Source organism: Pipistrellus hanaki, assembly GCF_964339955.1.
Source record: "Pipistrellus hanaki genome assembly, chromosome: 9".
Lineage (NCBI taxonomy): Eukaryota > Metazoa > Chordata > Mammalia > Chiroptera > Vespertilionidae > Pipistrellus > Pipistrellus hanaki.
In genome coordinates, this window is record NC_140511.1 from 32,819,598 (window position 1) to 32,841,254 (window position 21,657).

The following is a 21,657-nucleotide window of genomic DNA, read 5'->3' on the forward strand; positions in this document are numbered from 1 at the left end:
ACATGGAAAAAATTTTTAAATCCAACTCTGCATCTCCAAAGTTGCCCCCACTTAGTAACCTACATAATGGAAGATTTTCCACCAAACTTTATGACTGCCTTCCTGTTTCACAAAAAGCACATGTAACTGTCAAACAATGGCTCCTGATAAACATGCACATAGAGTTGCTATGATTCTAGTTAGAATAGGAATTAATAATTAGCTACTAACATTTACTGAGCACTTATCATGAGCCAGGTACCTCACTGGGCATCTTGCCAGCATTTTGCTTGGTGGTAAGACTCTAGAACCTGCACCCTTAACCACTACACCATCTCAGCAACCATTCACCGAGCTGCCATACACCGAGTGCCAATAGACACCATAATCAACTCCTTCAATATGTATTGTCTTAGTTAAGTCTTATAACAAAGTTGTCATGTTGTTCATTTTACAAATGAGGAACTGAAGCTTTAGGAAGGGGAATAACCTGTCCATAGCCACACAGCTAGTGAGAAGCAGAGGCAGGCTTTGAGCCCAGGTCTGTGGTTGCAAATCACAGACATTTAAACCCAAGTCTGTGCTACTTTCCATCTGCCATTTCTCTAAAGCTACACGTGAGTCGCTTGCAGCCTCATCGCTTTCAGCGCTTTGTTTGTTGGAAATGACTGGACAATCCCATTCCAGCCTCAGGAATTCCCACCAGTCTGAGGTCTCAGGGTGAGACTGAGGTAGGAGCACCTCTCTGAGCACCTAGAGTTCTTCCTGAAGCCACTGAGAAGGAGTGCAGAAGAATGTCAGCCTGTCTCACTGGACCAGGACCTCATGGAAACAGAGACAAGAGCCAGGAAGCAGAGATAAGAGCCAGCCCCCAACACAGTGTCCCCTGAGTGAAAAGTAGCTAAACCCGAAAGCAGGTTGCTCGGGGCCTTTAAGAGGTTGTCTTTTCTGATAGTATCTTCTAACTGCTTGTCTAGAAGCAGTTCTGCCAGGGAATGGGCAGCTGGGCAAGAGAATCCTACTGGAATTTGTAATCCATGTGTTTATCTCATAATCCCTCATAATCTGCACATTTTATTTCCTCCCAACATGCATCAAAGAGGCATCTGTTAGGTACATTTCACTCCCTCTAGCTTGTTTGTGGGGGACTAGATCCCCAGAGAGAACAGGCAGTCTGGATCAGTGGAGAGAGCACTGGACTCAGGACCTTGGGTCAGGCAGATTCTGCTGCTTATGAGCTGTGTGACGTTGGGCAGATCACTTCACCTCTCTGGATTTCAATGTTCTCATTTATGAAATGAGGTCTTTGGACAAGATATCTCAAAATCCCCACCCTGGGCAATCCTTTTGGGATCTGCAATTTAGACAATAGATGGAAAAGCACTTTGAGATGTGATTAAAATTTTAAGTACATTTCAAAAGATGTTATTTTTGTAGCATAATCTCTGCAAAGCATAAAATTAATATGCAAAAAAAGAGGAAAGGCTCTTTTGAAATTTAGTAGCTCAAATTAAAGGTAAAAAAAATATTTATCTTACCGAAACCAGTTTGGCTCAATGGATAGAGCATCAGCTTGGGGACTGAAGGGTCCCGGGTTCGATTCCGGTCAAGGGCATGTACCTTGGTTGCAGGCATATCCCCAGTAGGGGGTGTGCAAGAGGCAGCTGATCGATGACTCTCTCTCATCGATGTTTCTAACTCTCTCTCTCTCCCCCTTCCTCTCTGTACTAAATCAATAAAATATTTTTTTAAATATTTATCTTAAGTGTCCCTCCTCCCTCTTCTTATCTTTGACAAAAGGGGCCTATTTTAATGTATCAGATCATTGCTGTCATCACATTTTTCCTATGTTTAGAATTAACCTCAGCGGAACTTTGTTTCTAAGTAGGGCCTGGATCATACCCTTTAACCTGTGAGCTTTTTGCTAAGTGCCACTAAGCCTCTGACTGGTAAAGGGGATGTTGAGGACCAAAGTTGTTTAGGTGAGGGACATTTCCAGATCAGGGCAGTGTTGCCGGTAAGGGCTTCGGGAGGCTGGGAATGTGTCATTGGGATTAATTGGTGAGGGTAAATGACTTCCCCAGGGTCACTGGCACCCCTTCCTCCAGGTCAAAAGAGTTGGCTTCCTTGTTAGCATTGTTGTTCCTTGTGACTAGCTCAGGATGGCCTGGGGAAATGGCTTGTGGGTATTAGCGCTGCAGCTGTGGAAAACAGAAACTGGAGAAAATGGGGCTCCATCAAGAGCTCTGCAGGCTGTGCCTCAGAGACGCAGCTGGTGTAGAGATAGAGAAAGTGGTTCTTTAAAAGGCTTACTAGCTCCATTGGCCATCTACCCTTCTGCTGCCACCAAGGCAAGTACCCTTATCTAAACTTCAGGAGGCTCACATGCCTGCTTTTCTCATCCAAGGCAGTCCTTGAAGTTCATGATTACCGACACAGTGTGATTTTCCCAATTCAAATTGCCTGGAGATGATCCTTAGAAATAAATTCCAAGAAACCAGTGCAATGCTTAGTTTTTGCCTTAATTGATACAACTGAACACCCCACAGTCATTCCCAAATGGCATGACACCCACATTGCCCCCATCAGTGTGATGGAGAGAGGCCCACAACCCCCAAGGCGAGGGCTCTGAGGATCTCCTCCTCCCTAGCCTGACCCACCTGCCTTCATGTGCTCATTTCCCCATCCTAAGCTATAGCCACAGCCCAGCTCAGCACCACCCAGCCCAACACGATGATCCCTTCAGCATGATGCTGCAGAGCACATGTGAAAGTGCCTTTCCTCCAACTTTATCCAATGCTTTCCGCCCTCATCCCTCACCCATTAGTATCATAGTTCACTTAATCACTTTGCCACTTACTCAAAAATTAGGTATTGAGCATCTATTATTGACTAATCCTGCGAATAGCAGCAGGCATACCTTGCCCCATAAAGTTTACAGTATAATTAGTGGTGGGGGACTAGGTATTGACCTAAGAGCCAGATAAATAATAAATGTAGTCAGTTTGCATATGTAAGGGTGGGGTACTTTAAGAATATGTAACAAGGAGCTTTAGCTTAAGTCATCAGAAGAATGAGTAGGAATTAGCCAAACAAAGAGTGAGAAAGGGCAGGGTGTGCCAGGCAGAGGGAACAGTATGTAAAGTGGCCCTGGGGTAAGAAAACCAAGGCACATGGAAAATGGGAAGCAGGCCAGGACGGCTGATGGCTGAGAATGAAGTAAGGATGAAGTGAAGACGCTGACAAAGGCCAGACCACACAGTGCCTTGTAGGTAGGCCATGTTCAGGACTTTGGTATGTATTCCAAGAGCCATGAAAAGACATGAAGGATATGTAGTGGAAGGGATGACACAGTAAGACTGATTTCAAGAATATCACTCTTTCTACTGTATAAAAAAAAAAAAAAAAAAAAAAAAGACTGGAGACAGACAAGAGGGGCTGTCACATAGTTATGGCAGTTTAAGCAAGCGATATCAGGATCTAGGACTAGGGGGGTGTTCCGGATGAAAGAAGTGTATGAACGAGGAGCTACTTAGGAAGTAGAATTGAAGGACTTAGCAATGGGTTGTATAAAAGAGAAGAGGGGTTTAATTGTTGAATTGTTAAACTAGATGTGTGCAGGTAATATTCACTGAGAAAGGAAATAGGCTCGGGTTGTCTTGGGTCTTTGTTTTGTCTTGTCTTTGAGTCATAATGGTAAAAGATTAGATCGTGAATTTGGTTTCAGACATGTTGAGGTTGAAGTGCCTGCAAGAAGGCACAAACTACTTGCCATCCTCTGTGCCACTCCCCCTCCCCACCCCTAATCCCAGGGCAGAAGATGCGGGTCCACATTCATGGTCTAAACAATAAAAGTTATGTCAAGCTAATAAATTGTTAAGTAAAATATGTCCCAGCCTCCTGCTTTTACAAATATACCTTCATGATGGTCTGGAAGACCAATTTAACTTTAGAATTCTCAGACTCCAGTGGTGCAGAGAAAATGGGCACACAGCTGGCAGCCCACCCCTCTTCCCATCCTCAGCGCCATCTCCCACTGCAAGGGACCTCACATACATGTGTCTGGACACCCCAACATACATGTCCAAGGTCACAGCCCCGGGCCTAGGGGTTCACCCACTGCAGTGTAGTTGTACTCAGAAGGAGGGACCCAGAGAAGAGCCCCACACAGTTCCTGAAAGCAGCACTAAGGCCATTTGGGCAGAGAATTCTGGGGTGCTGTGTGCCTGGTCCAGAGGAAGGATTGGGGGGGGGGGGGGCGCCAAGGCTCTGGTGAGCACAGTTCCAGTGGGCACATTCCTTGGTCCCCTGGACTCCTTGCCCTGCAGAGGGGGGAAACTGGAAGAGGACCAGAGCAGGGCCCCTTAAATAGCTGGGGCTTTGGATAGAGCACCCTCTTGCCCAGCCCTATGGGCAAAGTTAAGTGACAGTGATCCAGAGTACTTGCAGTCTTTGCTATGTTCCCAGTCTGACTGCCTGGCTTCTCTGTGTGTCCGTGTTTTGTTTCTCCTAGTGGGCTGTTTATCACCATTCATGACAAGGGCCACCTTGCAACAATGCTGAACTCTTGGCCAGAAGACAATATTAAGGTATGATCCTGCTTTCTTTACCGTTGCTCTGTTGTTGGGTGAATCCTTTCAGCCTGGACCAAAGTCATTCCCGGCCACAAAATGAGCCATTGCAACACTGAAGGCAAGACACTGCTCGCCTTTCCCCGGGCCCAGACCACAGACCTGGCACAGCCCAACACAAATGCACACAGAGCGGAGGCTTGCACTGACCAGGCACCCAGCTGAAACTGCCCTTTATTATTGCTTTGTGTACTATTAATATGTTATAATTATGAACAATATTAGTAGTAGCAGTAAGTTGGAAGATGTGCTCAGCATGTATGGAGTATCTAGTGAATACAGTGCTGGTTGGAAAATCAGACATAGACCCTCTTCTCAAGCAGCTAACTTTTCATGAGGAAAATGAAACAGATGCAAAAACACCAGCAGGTGGATTTTATTAGAAACAGACAAGATACACAGAGCTGGCGATGTTCAAAGAGGCAGAGATTACTTTTAGCTTGAGGGGAATCTAAGAAGACTTCATGGGAGAGGTGATATTTGAGCGGGGTCTTGAGTTGAGGGGTAGCATTTGCACCATTAGTGAGTCATTGGAGAGAGTAGAATGCAGGGTGGAGATATTTTGCAACAAAAGGAAAACCTTTTGATGAACAAAACTTCACACCTGGTTACAGACAGCAGTGGACAGAGTAACAAACACAACCTGCCACTTCTTCCTGGAATATCAATTTTACTAAAAGAAATTTATATAATAAACAGGATATAATATAGAATGCAAATTTTGTGTTAATTTAAAAAGATGAAACTTGCAGCTTTGTAGCCACCTATTGAGGGGTTCTGGCATCTAAGGTCATTGTCACTTTTACAAACAAAATGGGTGAAGCAAAAATGCAAAACATCTGCGGGCTGCTTGGTGAGGGCATTTCTGGCACAGGAGCTGGAGAGGGGCTGGAGCTGACTGAAAGAGCTCAGAGTGAGCACCTCTCAGGGTCAACGCTGGCACCATCCTGCCTCCCTTGGGAAGCTGGGACACTCCATGTTTCCTTGCCAGCACCTCCCTCACTCCGACCCTGCCAGTTCCCTGGGCCACCCCACCTCTCTCCACCAGGCCCCACATACAGCTCTTCTTTGTGCCCCACCCTCTTTGGCCCTTTGGAGGACTGGTGGCATGAGTACCAGAGCAGGTAGGACAGGACCTTGGACTTCAGTCCCACCCCCATGAAGAGCTCATTTCATCCACTCTCTCTGGCTGTGATCTCACCCTGGGCCCCTCCTTCCTGCTTATCTGCTTAGACTCCAGTTACACGCAGGCCTGGGCCCTGCAGGTTTTGGTCTCAGTCCCAGAAGAAGCAAGATTCCAGGGTGTGCCCAGGGTGAATCTATAATAAGGTCTTGAGGACATTAAGGGAAGGCAACTGGTTCGATGGGAAGTTAACTCCAGCCTGCCCTACAGGGACGTGCTGCTGAGGTCTTGCAAATGGTCTTTCCGCCTTCTGGGCAGTCCACCATGGTGAAACCCTGGGCATAGCAAGCACTTGGTAGGTGCTTGCTGAGATGAATGAACTCAGGTGACGGTTTTGATGAGCATCTTTCATGTGCCAGGCACTGTGCCAGGAGAGGCACAGTCTCCACCAACACACACACGGTGCCTTTATGCCAGTGACAAGGGAGAGAGTGGCAACAAGACATCTCCCCTCAGCCGGTAAGAAAAAGATGCTCCTTCTTCCAGGTTGGAAAGGGAGCCCAGGTTCCAATTGCTCCTCCTGTCAGGGCACAAGTTCCAGAACTGCACCCAGGGCCCTGCTGTGAGGATGAAGAATGAGAGAAACACAGACTCTGGCCCCAAGTTCATTCACTCCAGTTCAGGAATCAAGACAAATTCAAACCAGAACCTCCACCGCTAAATATTAGTTGGCGTCAACAGACATATTTTGAGAACCTTGCAAGTTCTGAGTCTAACTACTAGAGGGACGGAGACAGCAACTGTTGTGATTTTTAGACAAAGGGACCCTGGGGCTCTGGAGTCACTTAGGAAGAGGTAGGACTCAAACAGGCCTCAAATAAAGAGAGACAGCCAGAGCCTCTAAGGAAAGGGTAAGTTACATGAGCAGATCTGGGCCAGTGCAATTTATTCCATTGTAGTCAACAACCATTTAGTAAATATCTACTCAGGATGCGTTCCCAGGGGGTTCAGAGATGAAGATGTCCAAGCCCACCCTCAAGGAGCTCCCAATCTAGGTGGAGAGACCTGGAAAAAATCACAGTGACTGTGTCTATGCGACCTGAGAGAGGAGCCTGGGGTGAGGAGCAGACAACGTGGCTGGCTGACCACTGGCCTTGCAGTACCCCAGAGTGGATGAGCGATGCCTGGGGGGTCCTCCTCCCCTCTATCCTTTATTCCCATCTCACTTTGGAGGAATTTCCAGGCCAGCCCCAGTAACTGTGTGGAAGATTCAGCTCTGCCCTTGCAATCAGACCTGGGTTCCCATCTACCTTCCACCTGCCTGCTGTGTGTGCGAGAACCTCTCTGGTCTTCGTTTTAGTATTGGGAGGATTAATTACAATAAAGTCTGTATGAGACTGAAGGGCATGTGAGTGGATGGTGTCATCGCTGGAGGAGGAGGAGGTGGCTTTGGCCCACACAGCAGTGCAGGGCAGAGACCAGAGGCTAAAGCACAGCCATGGAGGCACCCCTTTTCCTGGGAATCACAGGCCACAGACAGGCAGCTTTCCGAATTTGGCCCCAGTCAGGTTTGACTTGGCCCTCAGTGGTTTGTTTTGTTTTTTAATTTTAACCTTGGAGGCAACATTCTACAACCAGGAGACTTCATTTAAAAAACAAAACACTTGTTGTTGTTTTTTTTGTTGTTTTTTTCCTTCTCTGGATAAGCCTCTTTCCTTATGGAGGCAACATTTTAAAACCAGGAGACTTCATTTAAAAAACAAAACACTTGTAATTTTTTTTTTCCTTCTCTGGATAAGGAACTCTGAATATTGATTGCACCTACAGTTTGACACATAAACAAGTTAATTAAAGCTGATTGGGCTGCTCCTAGTTTATCCTAATCCCTGCCCTGCCCTATCCAGCGGCCTATTACTTGTAGGTTCTTCCTCCTCACCCAGGGCTGCTCTTTCAAAGGTTCAGAATGTTCCAACCTGCAGTCTTTCTTGTTAATTGGTATGTTTTCTCCAGTTGCCTCAAAAAGAGGAGCTGAAGATTTCTCTTACTTGTTAGGTAGGGAATCTCTGCTTATTATAACCTTTCATGGTACTTTGGATCTGATGCCAATTCTGCCTTCGTTATTTCATTTCATTCCCACAATCACTGTGGAGTAAGGAGTGCTTCTGAAAACCCCTGATGGGGTGAGTCCTAAAGCATGGTAGGGGTGTCTGCTCAGATGAACAAGCTGAGGTTACGTGGTTTGTCCGCATTCGCAGAGCCCCACTGCTCAATAGAGGTTTTCAAGGCACAGGTGTCCTTGGCCCCTGGTGTTACTGGCTACTTGGCTGGAGGAAGCGGTGATTCAGAGGAGCTTCTGAATTGGCTTGGAAGATAAAAGATGATTTTCAGTGGTTTCCCAGCCAGAAAGCAGAGCTGTGGACTGAGATGTAAGAGAAGTAGGCTGCAAGGGAAGTGAAGCCACAGCCCAAGGCAGGGAACATGAAGTGTTGTAGGCCTCTCTTATTCAGGGAGGAGGAGGCGTGCTTGACTGCCCAGAGCTGTCCAGCATAAATCACAAAGAGGGGTGAGAATTGCTCTTCTGACTCTTTCCCACAGCAGCCATTGCCCGAGCCAGGAGGAAGGGTCAGCTGAGAAGAACCCTTCTCTCCAACAGCTTTCCCAAACCTGCACATCTCTCCCTCCTCCCAGTCCCAGCAGCTTCCGGAAGGAGGTGCTGGGTAGTGGAGCCAAGGGAGCATCCTTTGCCACTGGGCACCAGCCTCTGAGACATTTAAACTTGGACCAGATACAAGTACCAAGTGCCCACCTATCCTGTATGGGCCGACCATGTGCTAACCCCTACTCTACTCAGTATCAGCAGCTGCATTTTCTGGGAAACAGTTTGAGATGGAAATTAGCATATTGGGAGCATATTAGGAAGTACTCACAGGATTAACACCTCTAGAAAGGCAGGAGGCAAGTTAGAGCAGAGGGAGAAGGTGGGCTGAGTGAGGTGTTGAGAAAGACTCAGCCAAGCCCATGAGGAGGCTCTGAAGCTCAATGATCCTTCAAGGTCATCATGAGTTGGGACAAGAGAGCAGGTCTTTATCCCTTGCATTCATCAGTCATTAGTTGCTGCTCTTGGAAGGAGGCATGACTTTGGTCAAGGTGGCTCTCTTCAGGAAAATCCCGAAGTGGGCTGACAGCTAAGGGTACAATAGGGAGAATAACCCCTTTATTTCTGAAAGAGGCTGCCAATAACACATCACCATATCCATCCCATATGGCATTCTGCTCAGGGCTTTACATAGATTAACTCATTGACTTCTTCTAATAACACTCTCAGAGGTAGGGATTATTATCATTCTCATTTTATAAACATGGAAGATGATAGGTTAGATTCTTTACTTGTGAAGAATGGAACCAAGATTTGAAACTATGCCATGGAAAGAGAGAAAAGAAGAGGAGGAGAAAAGGAAGAATGAGAAAGAGAGGGCCGCACACCCAGTGCTGTGAGCAGCCCAAGACCATAGATACAAGTCCAAGGAAACCAGAGCCAGAGAAAGGAGTAAATCCCCAGATTAGTCTGGGGTTAGCCCCATTGGGTGGAGGTCCAAGCTGGGTGGACAGAGGAAGAAGGTGGCACAACATACCTTCAGTCATCTGAAATACAGAGGAACTGTGAGTTGTCAAAGCCATCCATACAAGGAAATTGTGGTCCTGTACTTTACTGATGGTCATTGCTGGGCTCTAAAACCCCACGATGCTACTTGGGTTTGCCCTCAGCCTTTTGACTGCCACAACACTAGTGGTCCCTATGATGTCATGAAAAATAGGGGGCAGCCTCTTCTCTCTGAACTTTTCATTTACGCCAAGTCTGAGTTCAGTCTTCCAGAGAAGACCCTTTGCTGTCTCTGGTAGCTCTATCACATTGCCCACCATTTGCTGAGTGCATATCACTTTGCAGGGACCAAGTCAAGCACTGCAGAATCAAAGATGACAAGTCCTGGTACTTGCTCAAAGAGCTTAGAGCTACTAAGAAAGACTAAGAAGCAACACAAGAAAGTAGCAGGTGCTGAGGGGGAGGAAAATGCTATGGGAATTCAGAGGAGGGAGTGATTATTTCCAGAAGGAAAGCTTCATGGAGGGATGCGCCTTAAAACATAAAGGATGGTAGGATTTAGATCCAGGAGATACAGGGATTGAGAAGTAAAATGGCATTTACTAAGAAAGTACAAACCTCATAAAAAGTAGGAAATATTTTAGTTTGGATAAAGCATGGAGTAGGTAAAGGGAAAATTCAAAAAGCAGATTGGATGTAGACCATGGAAAGTTTTAAATGCAAGTCTAAGATGTTTGAGTTGTATTTTATAGGCATCAAGAGCCACTGGAGGTTTGGGGGCAAGAAAGTGACAAACCTGTCTGTGCTTTGGAAAGATGGAATTAAATGGATGAGGGAGACTCTAAGAATATTGAGACTAGTCCAGAGACCACCAGTCGGGTGAGGGATGGATGGACTGACCCAAGGCCGGAGCAGTGTGGATGAAGATCATGGACCAGATGAGAAAAATATAGAGCAGGTCCAAGCAGCAGAACTTGGTGACCAATTAGTGGTGGTTAACTAATGACAGAGAGGAGTCAGCAGACTGAGCGGCTTTGAGCCTTGGAGATAGGGGTAACAGATGCGGGGAGGACAGCAGAAGTAAAAGGTTTTAAAACATAAAAGGGAAAGTGAATTCCTTTGATTAAGGATTTGGAGAGTGTGGAGACTATTGGACATCCCAGTGTTAGTGTCCAGCAGACTGTTAGCTTAGAGATGACAAGTAGAAGCCACTGGAATGGGTGCAGAGTCAAGTTTGAAATGCTGTTGAGCTTCACGTGGCCAGACTTATGCAAAGCTGCATTTGCCAAGCTCTCCCTCTCATTTACTCATTTCATAGATATTGCATGTTTTTTTTTCTGTAGGAATACTAAACTAGAGAGAGATGAAACAATTTAGAATTCTAGTGTATAATCTTTGCCCCAATGATCATTATTATAATTCTAAGAGCAACACCATTTACTGATCATTTACTTGCTACAAGGCACCGGGTTAAAATAAGATATATTATTTCATTTCATCTTTACAACAACGTGATGAGTTGGGTGTTGGTGTTACTCCCATTTTATGCAAAACTGAAACTCATAAAAGTTACCTGTTGTCCCAAGATTACATGTGGCAACTCATCAAAGGCCTAAATTCAAATAACAGTTATCAGACTCCAAAATTCCTGGCCATTCACCGTTAGGCTATTTAGTGAGATAAAATCTGCATTTTTAAAATTATTAAATAAGAACCCAAATGCTATCACTATTGAATGTTTAAGTAGCAAATGTGGGGCTTGGCAAGCAGTAGGTACTTAATAAATATTTGTGGAAGGCAGGAAGGGTGAAGAAGCCAGGTGTGGGGTAGATATAACAAATGCTGGAGAAGGCACATTCGATTGCAATGGGCAGGATTTGCACGGCTGGGGAAGGGGAAGGGCCTTTCCCAGGGGAATATAGAGACTGAGCGTTCAGAGATTATTGGTGAATTCAGAGTGTGTCTAGCAGTGAGTGAGGAGGCCAGTTTGGCTGGAGTAGACAATTGTGTACAGATGAGTAGCAAGAGATGTTTCAGAAGTTATATTGGATTTAAGTCATTAAAGAGCTAAGCATTTTGGACTCTACTTTCTGGACAGTTAGAAGTCACTGTAAGGTGACCAGACGTCCCGCTTTTGGTGGGACAGTCCCGATTTTTAACAAATCGGGACTTTTTTAAAACGCCGAGGGACGCGAGACAAATTGTTAAAAATTGGTACTATCCCGTCAAAAGCGGGACGTCTGGTCACCTTACACTAGAGGTCTTTTAGCTTTGGAATGGCATAAGGAAAATGGGAGACAATGAATTTGGCATTAGTTGGCAGGAGAGATTGGCAGAAAGATGACTCTGGTTATGAAGTTGTTGCAATAACCTAACCATTAGTATGGTAGGATTGAGAGTGGATGACAGATCGAGATGGGCAGGCATGAAGTCTAGTGTCCTGGAACATTCCACACTGGGAAGATCTTATGGCATCTCTGGTACCATCTTGAAAGGCCCCAGAGTTCTAGAGTTAACACCATGCAGGAGTAGTTGATTTAACTCCGTTATCACTCACTGGCCTTCAGCAGAGGGAATGGGAACCAGAGTAAGGAAGCTTTGATTAGAAGAGATGGTAGATAATTAACCAGAATGTGGGCACCCCAGGGCAGCATGAGAGCACAGGTTCCACCAGAGAGAGTTGCCAGGGGGAGGTCAGAGGGAGACTGTGGAGCGGGTGGCCCTGAGGCAGGGCAGAGCTTTGCCAAGAGCACAGGTGCTTAACCCAGTTGAATGGGATGGTAGAAGGAGCCCAGAGCCAGGAACCCAAAGCCTGATTAAAATCACAGCCTGCCACCTATACAAGCAAGGTGCCCTTGGGAAGTCATCTAATCTTTCTGAGATAACTAATGTGGAAACATCAAGTCCAGTGCCTTGTATAGAATATGAAGGTCTTTGAGCTTCCGTTTGCTCACCTGTGAAGCGAAGATAGCAATCTCAGATCTGCCTACCAGTGAGGGCCGCGGGAGGGTTGGGTGAGATGTGGGTTGTGAGCACTTTTCATAGAGGCAGAAGACCAATCTAAGGGGCATGGTCATCTTTGTGGGTCTGTTGCACTCTCCAGGGCCCCTTTTTCATAAGTGGAAGAGCGTTTGCTAAGAATCTCTACAGCAATTTCTACCAAAAGGTAGCACAGCCCTTATCTGTGCTCACCCCTGAAGACATAGAGAAAAGAAGTGAGGAGATGCCATGGACCCTTTGGATATGGATCATAAGTTCTTACAGGACAACGATGAGTCTTCATCTTTTTATCCCCAGTGCCCAGCATTGTGCCTTCATTGTACCTATGGTGCCTATGGGTATCATGCTTAGGCCCAGCCAGGACACTCATAGCTCAGAGCTGGTCCTATGTCTGGCCCAAAACCAGTTCCAATGAAAGGATGGGTAGCCCCTAAACTTAACTCATTTAGAGAAGGAGGTAACCAGTGAAGGTTGAGATGACTTATAAACAACTTGTCATTTGGAAAGGCTCTCCTTGGCCTGACACTCAAGGCCCTTCACTGTTTAATTCTTGCCTGATTTTCCATTCTTTCTTTTCATGCCCTGCACTCCTACACACACAGCCTACATTCCCCACCTCTACGCTGGATCTCAATTCCCTTTTGTATCAAATGCCTTTCTCCCAACCACACCCTTGGTGGACAATCTCCACCTGTTCAGTGTCTGGTACGTGTGTCCCCTCATCTCTGCTGCCCTTGTCCTGTTCCGCTGTGCTCACACTTTCCTCCTAGAGTCATAATTATACATGTACATGTACCATCTCTCTTTGGGCCCCTTAGTTCTTAAGGGCTGGGCTCATGCAATCTTGTTTTCACAAAAGTGCAAACTAAAGCTCTTCCCCCAGGATCTGGCACAGTGTCTTGTGCAAAGTAGATGCTTCATAAATATGTATCAAAGGAATGAATAAATAAATATCTATCGTCATAATATAATGATTTCCATCCTCCACTTCATCAGCATCTGTTCATTCACAGTAGGTAGGCCTTGAACTAGCACTATGTCTATGACCTGGTATCCCCTCTGTGATTATTTGCCTAAACACAAAGGCAACCCCAGTACAGCTTGAGAACCATCCTGGTTTCCTGAAAAATAGTGACCCCAGCAGATGTCACGGGAGCTCTGTCCTTTGCACACTGGACTTCTCATACTCCAGAGCAGGCCCGAGAGCAGGGTCTCTAAACAATGGGGTTGTAACAGCAGCATGAACACTTGTTTTTCATTATTTCTTTTGCTCATGTCCTTTCCTCCCTGCCCTTCAAATCTCAAGCTGAGCCTGTCTGCCTGGTTTCTTCGAGGGAGAGTGACTATAGATGTGTTTTCCCTCCAGCTGTTTCTGCAGCCCTCACTCCAACCTCTGAATGCAAGACAGGTGTCTCTCTCATCTGCTCAGTGGGATTCCTCACTGGCCTGCCACCTGCAGCTGAAGGGAGCTTTGGCCTCATCCAGAGAGGTTGTTTCATCCCTAGCAGAGGCAGCGGGCATCAGCTGTCAGCCTGACATGCCAGAGCTGTCAAGACCAGCACTTGGTCACAGGAGGCACTGTCGGTGATTGATGGTGTCCTGCTTTGTTTCTCAGGCTGTGGTGGTGACTGATGGGGAGCGCATTCTGGGCTTAGGAGACCTGGGCTGCTACGGCATGGGCATCCCTGTGGGCAAGCTGGCCCTGTACACGGCGTGCGGAGGGGTCAACCCGCAGCAGTGCCTCCCCGTCCTGCTGGACGTCGGCACCAACAACGAGGTAACATGCTACGTGGGCAGGAGATCTGGGGCCAGAAGGTGGCAGCTGGGATGGGGTGGGGCAGTTATATCTGCAAATATCGGGTCATTTCTTTGCTGGGTCCCCTTTGCCAGGGCACTGTCTCTACACAGCTGTGGAGTGGAAGCCAACCTCCTCCCTGCTAAGCTGGGTCTTCCTGCTCCTCTGCCTCCTGAGACCCTCCCTGCCAACCCTGTTTGGGCTTCCCCTGCTTCCTTTCTCCTCGTCCCAGGCAGCTCCCATGCCCTCAGCTTCTCTCTGGCCCATTAATAAAGAGACCGCTGATGGAAGTGGCTGCAGGCTAGTTTTTTTCAGCATTTTAGAGGCGAGCTTCCTCAGAGATTAAGACTCAAAACTCCAGGGCTAAGACCTAAACCAGATAACTAAGGATCTTGCAAACCCAGGGGGAGAAACTGACCTGGGCTGTGGGTAAGATCCACCTCTTGGGCCCCAGGTGGTTTAGGATTTAAGCAGCTGAGAGTACCACCACCCTGGATATAGGCTTTGTGCGCCCCTGTGGTCTCAGCTCTGTGTCTCTGTCAGAGAACATGAAGAAATATCCAAGAATTCTTCCTAAGGACATTTATCTCTGAGTTTAAAATGAGGGCATGTGCATATTTTTTAAATTGAGAAGACTCAAAGAAGTATTAAAATAAAATATCAGTCACGCTACCAACACCAAGCATTGCTTACATTTTGGTAATTTCCTTCTAACCTTTTCATTTATAAAAGCAAAACTGGGATTTTGTTGCACATACACTTCTATATCCTGCTTTTTAAAATGTAATGTCATTCATCAGTTTTCTCCGAGGTCATTAGCCATTCTCCCACAAGGTCATTTGCAGAGCTGCCAGCTATCCCATAATTTGCACAGGAAACCCTCCACTGTGGGATGCTTAGGTGGTGTTCAGTCTTCTTGCTGATGTAATTGTGCTCTGATACCCATTTTTGCAGAACAGTCTGTTTCCACCTCTGAGTTTCTCCTAAAATTCCTGGAAATGGAAATATTGAAGCAAAGGGAATGGCCACTTTTTAGATTCTTGACTCATACTGTCAAATAGGTTTTCTTATATGCATTCTGTGATGACTTCTCTCAAGAAAACTTGCCTTGACTTTGCATGGCCTCCTCCTCCCTGGACACTACACTGAGCAGAATGGGCACTGTAGCTCATGAGGAATGACGCTTATTCAGGCTTCATCTACAGACGCCATCCATGAGTGGACAGGGCCAGCCCTTGCTTCAGACTTGGGAAATCATGGGAGCAGGAGGCAGGGCAAGGGGAGAGGGAAAAGTACTGGACTGGGAGGCAGGGATGCTGGGCTCAGTACCCCTGGCAGCAGGTGAAACTGTGTTCTAATCTAGACTGATCCCCTTCTGGTCCAAGAAGGGACAGGACCAGGAGGTTTCTGTTCTTCCACCCCTAGAACTCTTCTCCATATGCCTCCCCACCAGCCAAGGAGACAGGAGGCGGATGGTGGCACAAGATTTAGAGTTGCTCATCAACAACAGCCTTCAAGGTTGGCCCTACACTGTGGTTCCCTCTCCAGAGCCAGAAGCCTGGGTTTTACTGAAATTGTCCCTCAGCCACAAGGAACATGTGTGAAACCATGCATGCATGTAACACACTTTGTTCCAGAGACTCTTCCCATCTGACACCTCCTGCTGTGCTCCAGCTGGGTTTAATATAGACCTTCACTCTCTGTCTCCTAAAAGCTAGCTCTCAGGAAAAAAAAAAAAAAAAAAAAGGAACCATTGCATTCCCCAGAAGCGTGTTGGTGGACGCTAGCAGATGCATTAAGATCCTGTGTCGTTACCCAGCCAGTTTGGTTCAATGCTTGAGCATCGACCCATGAACAAAAAGGTCACTGGTTCCATTCCAGGTCAAAGCACAGGCCCGGGTTGTGGGCTCTATCCCCAGGAGGGAGCATGCAGAAGGCAGCCGATGGTTCTCTCTCATTGATGTTTTTATTTCTCTATCCCTCTCCCTTTCTCTCTCTCTCTCAAATCAGTAAAAACATATTAAGAAAAGGAAAAAGCCCTAGCCGGTTTGGCTCAGTGGATCTGGGAACTGAAAGGTCCCAGGTTCAAATCTGGTCAAGGACACATGCCTGGGTTGTGGGCTTGATCTCCGGTGGGAGAATTGCAGGAAGCAGCCAATCCATGATTCTCTCACAGAATGAGTGTTTCTATCTCTCTCTCCCTCTTTCTTTCTCTCTAAAATCAATTATATATATATTTTGGCATTGAAGGTCCAGCTCCCAGCAATGATGTGCTGAAGTTTAGAGCTGGACCCAACCTATAACAAACTCAGCAGAAAGATAGCAGGAACCCATGAGTAATCGTGGCCATGCCGTGTGCACAGACCACCCCACTTAAGCCTGATAATAATCCTGTGAGCAGAAAATCCATTTTGCCCTCTTTTTACACAATAGGGGAAACTGAGGCCCAGAGACGCTTGGTTAGAAGCGGAAGGGCTGGGATCCTTGTCCATACCACACCACCTGCCTGGGTTTCTGTTGCTTATAACTAAATGTCATTTCTTGACTTTTAGAGTTTTTATTACTAAAGTTACTTTAAAACATTATTTAAAATCTTTATTTTTAAAAGAAAAGGGAAATGGCATTTCTCCCACAACGCTCCATCTAACCTCTGTCTATGCGTATACACAGGTATAATTACTACCTGGTTGTAATCATAATGTGCTCATGATTTTGTCCTAGTTTTTTCAATGGAGATCATTCTGTGAATACCTTCTCTTTACTGAACAAGTTGCATTTGCTTACAGACATTGACATTTATTTATCTATTAAATGTATTTATTGGGTGTTTAGTCAGTGTCAGGCACTCTGCTGGGCATGAGGGAGACGGATGAGAGCCAGGCGTGGGTGGAATACCTCCTTGTCGGTGTTTCAACATTGACACCTAATTGATCATTTTAATAGCTAATGCGCCACATCTGCTCAAGGTGTCTGCATCTCCCCCTGCGGCTTCAGGTCTCTGAATCACCTCTCTTCCTGGTTGTGGAAAGGAGAGAGCTCCCCCTGGGCTTGCTCCCTCCTGTCAGAAAGAACCAGAGTGTCCCCCAGCTGAGAGGAGGAGCACAGCCTGACCCGCCCTTGAAATACCTAGTGAGGAAGAGCTGTCCCCAGGCCACGGGACCAACACCAGCACCTGCGGTGCGCCAGGCACAGTTCTAGGGATTATGTATCGTCATTTACTCTTCTAATTTTATGACAGCTATGGGAGATTTTGTTCTCTCTGTGTTATAGATGAGAAAACTGAGACAAACCTGTTAACCACTCACCCCAGGCCTCACAGCTCCTAGTGTCAGAGCTGGGAAGCTGTGATTTGAACCCAGGCCTCCGGCTGCAGAGCAGCCTTATCTGCCATGGCATGCTGCTCAGAGAGGCCAGGTTACAGGCTAGGAAGAGAAGACAGGGAGTAGGTATTTCAAATAGTAAAGGGTCCATATACCCTCAGATCAAGTCAGGGTGTACTCATGATATTCCCATGGTCCAATACCACAGCCTCCCCAGGCCCCCAAAGAAAGGTGAACCCCCATCAAACCTTCTTTGAGAAACTCAGGACACAAAAACCCAAAGTCACCAAGTGACCACCATCAGGAAGACGGTGACTTATCTCTTTCCAAATGGATTTATTGTGTCATCTCTCACACTACAGTTCTTATTTAGGAAATGAATCAATTTGCAAGATTTTCCGCCCAGAAGTCTTGGGGCACATCCCTCCCGCAGAGCAAGCCAGAGCAATATGTCAGCGCGGGGAGGGTGCTGCTGTGACGGTGTGTAGTGTCAGAACAGCTGGACCATCTGTGTGTATGTCTCCGTAAAACCTCTTGGGGCCACAGGAGCTCTCGAGTCAGAGAAAACACTCCCAGGCTTCCTGTTGAAGGAAAACATCTGGGTCTGCAGCCCTGAAACTCTGAGTCACTTTTACCTGACACATCCAGAAGGTTTGGAAAAACAAATATGTGAGGCAGTGAGAAGGGACATGTGACTATAGTCCAACCAGGCCGGGGAGGGAACCCCCGTCAGGCGGTGCACCTGCTCTAGGCTCTGCGGCACAGCTGTGTGCAGACTGGGGTGTGCGTTTTGCTTCAGCCACACACAGCAGGGCCACCGACTATCCGTGTTCATACTTCTAGTTCAGCCCCATCATTTCATATGGGATAAGAGGTCCCAGAGCAGAAATGGCTCCCCAGTATTTGAGTCCAAGCACCCAGTGCTCATCCCACTCTAAGCTAAGGGTGCAATCTAGGGGGGCGGGGGTGACTTTAAAATGGCCCTTGAGCCCTAGAGGACTTCTCCTGGCAGAGTCTTGAGCCTTGATGGATCCACCTCCCCATGAGATGCTGTGTGAATCTCTGTGGAACTGAATGATGGGGGAAGGGAGGAAAGAGGGACAGGCCTGTCAGCTTGTGGGGAGACACACATGGGAACAGATTATCAAACTGATAATCGGTGCCTTAGGTGTTACTGAATAGCTGGGATCGCCAAACCCCCACCTCTCGAGATGCTCCTTTTGCAGCTAATAACTCATCAGCAATCACCATGAGGTGCTAGCTGAGGCGCTCACTGTCTGCACACGTGTGGCCAATGAAGGGCCCCTCCCAAGATCTGCACAGCTCACCCTTGGGCTTAATGAGATTCCAGAGAAATGTGTGGTGGGCATGACTGCCTCCCCAAGGGGACAATGAACTGTGTCCACAGTGTGAACCCAATGCCACAGCCTCCCCAAGCCCTCCCATGCCCTCTGAGTAACACTGTGTGCCTGTCGCTATGCAAGATAAAGATTATCCCAGATCGAGGTTCATCTCTTTTCCAGCTTCAATCTAGTGCTCAGGGACATGGCAGTGAGGAGGGGGAAGCCATTCTGTTTTCCTTGCATTTCAGCTGCAGGAAAACCCTTAGGAAGTCAGAACTGGGCAGACAGTCATAGAGGGCACCTTCAACTCCCATGGCAGAGGAGAAAGTCCTGGCTCGCCTGCTTGGGATAAAGGCCTTAACCTAAAGTTATAGATTTATTTTGTTCCGAACATTAATAACTACCTCATAGCAGCCAGACTTGAGTTAATTAGTTCCTCCTGAGAAGGCCCCTGATCTGGAAGCTGTCCTTCCACCCTGCTGATCCCACCCAATTTTCTTTGTGACTTTGGGCAGCTCACTTAACCTTTCCAGGCCTTAAAAATTCATTTAAAGGAAGCTGAACCAAGTGATTTCTAAGACCTTCGTACTCCTTAATCCAGCACCTCCTTAGCCCAGTTCTAAAATTCATGCCACTCCATCAGTAAGCACCTTTCAAGGGCCTGCTATGCACAAAAATCACTGGGGAGACGCAGGTGAATACAGGACCTTTCCCTCAAAGAGCTTGCGTTATACAATAGAGACCATTACTACCCTGACTTAACAGAAGAAAAGTGAACCAGGGCAACGTCCAAAGTCACAGAGCTAGTTAAGTGACAGAGTCTAAAATTTACAGCCCACCTATTCCAAAGCCCAGAGCGCCTTCTGATTCTAAAGCCAGGACATACTGAGGGTGCTCGTGGGGCCATCCTGACCAGGGCCAGCAGGCCCAGCAGTGCCCTCTCCACTGCAGTGCCCTGCCTGCCAACTTTAAGATTCCTTCTACCTCTCTTGATAGGGTTACTGGATTTAGCAAAGAGAAATATAGAACAGCAGTTGAATTTAAATGTTGTGTAAATAGCTAACGTTTTTTAGCATAAGCACATTCCATGCAATACTTGGGGAAAATTTATACTAAAAAATTATTGTCCATCTGAAATTCAAATCTAACTGCCCATCCTGTATTTCATCTGCCAATACTGCCTGCTAGAAACTTTTTAACAATTATGTGAGGAAGTCCAGGATGGAGGGGAACTGCAAGGAGAGAGGGTTCAGCCCCTTTCGGGCAGTCATTCTTAGAGACAAACTGCTCAGTGGAACACAGGGCAGAATGTGGACTTCTTGTTCCACGTGGTGCTAAGACAGTTGTGGGAGCTCCACCCCTCCTGCCTAAGGAGACCCAGCTGGCGGAGATGTGGACATGGACTGTGTCCATTCTGGCTCCCATGCTCCACAGCCTGGTCTGCAGGGGGACAGCCTGGGCCTTCCCAGCCACTGCTGAACTCTTTCAGGAGGACCAGGCAGAAGGGAAGGAGCCACCTCAGGCTCCCTAGTCACCACGCCATCAAACGATGGGGCAGAAAGGGCACTGTCATGAGACCTAGGCAAAGCAAGGCTTGGTTTCAGCTCAACGACTTTCCAGCTGTGTCAGCTGGGGCAATGTATTCAAGCCCTGGAGCTCCACCTTCCTCATCTGTCAAATGGGGATGATAATATGTAAGATTAAAGGATAAAATGTAATGAGAATATGTAAGATGAAAGAATTCCGAAGGAGTGAGGTTACTTGAAGGTTCTATGTGCATATAAGAAGCTATTTTTAGTGTCATCTCCATATAGAAACTTTCTCTATAATATTTTTGTATGCTAACCTTTGAAGCATTTCAGGCATAAAACATCTTATTATAAAATGAAATATAAAACCTTTTAGAGCTTTGTATTGTCTCCCTGATAGCTCAATGGTACCTCATTGTGATTGACCTTTCATCCTAAATGCAAAGATGCTGAGAAATGTTTGGAAACTCCTAAAAGTCTTCAGCGCCACTAGAGAATTTGGCTCACCCCAGAAACCGCATATGCAGCACTAAGCAGTTCACTCTGCTGCCTGGCCTACCACCAGTCACATCTGCGGCTTGGCAGCATTACAAAGTGTAACTTAACATGGACCCTTTCATCTCTATAAGAACTAAAAAAGTGAATATTTTCTGCAAATGCCAAGAGTTTTACTAATTTTATCAGTATTTTTGTATGCCCTCACTGGCTATATGTGTGTGTTTCAGGTGATTGAAATTAGGATAGCAATTCTGTATCCTGCTTTTTTTCACTTTAAATAATCTCACCTGCATTTGTCCAGGTGGCTGCACAGTCTTAAAAACCACCCATTTTGCTCTAGCTGGTTTGGTTTAGTGGATAGAGTGTCGGCCTGCAGACTAAAAGGTCCCAGGTTTGATTTCGGTCAAGAGCCACATGTCTGGGTTGCAGGCTCAACACCCAGTGGGGGATGTGAGGGGCTGGGAAGGCAGGCATTCCTGTGTGTGTGTGTGTGTTTTTGTCCCCTGCATTTTTGCCCAACCACATTCCACAGCAGCATCAAGATGGAATGGACCAGGGCAATGGAAAGATATGTACACATATAATACCTTAATTTAAAAAAATTTAAAAAGATGGTATAGACCCAGAGCAGGGCCTTTAACAAAAAATAAGTTAGTTCTGGTTGATGTGCAGAGGAGCCACTAAGAGCTTGGTGATTACCCTCAAGGACTCTGGAGCCAGGCAGCTGAGTTTGAATCCTGTTTCTTGCACTTACTAGCCCACGATCTGGGCAGGTTGTTTAGCCTCTCTGTGGCTTGTTGCCTCATTATTTCTATTCAGGTTCACCAAGAAACAGGTG

General features: G+C 46.7%; 1 protein-coding gene across 7 annotated transcripts in view; it reads left to right on the top strand.

The window, feature by feature from the left end:
- Positions 1-21,657, top strand: part of ME3 (malic enzyme 3) — a 167,019-nt gene that overhangs the window by 103,341 nt on the left and 42,021 nt on the right. For all 7 annotated transcript variants that reach the window (XM_084895217.1, XM_084895218.1, XM_084895220.1 and 4 more), the window contains exons 5-6: positions 4,493-4,568; positions 13,950-14,111. In XM_084895217.1, the coding sequence (XP_084751343.1) occupies positions 4,493-4,568; positions 13,950-14,111 (238 nt within the window). The remainder of the gene's footprint in view (positions 1-4,492; positions 4,569-13,949; positions 14,112-21,657) is intronic.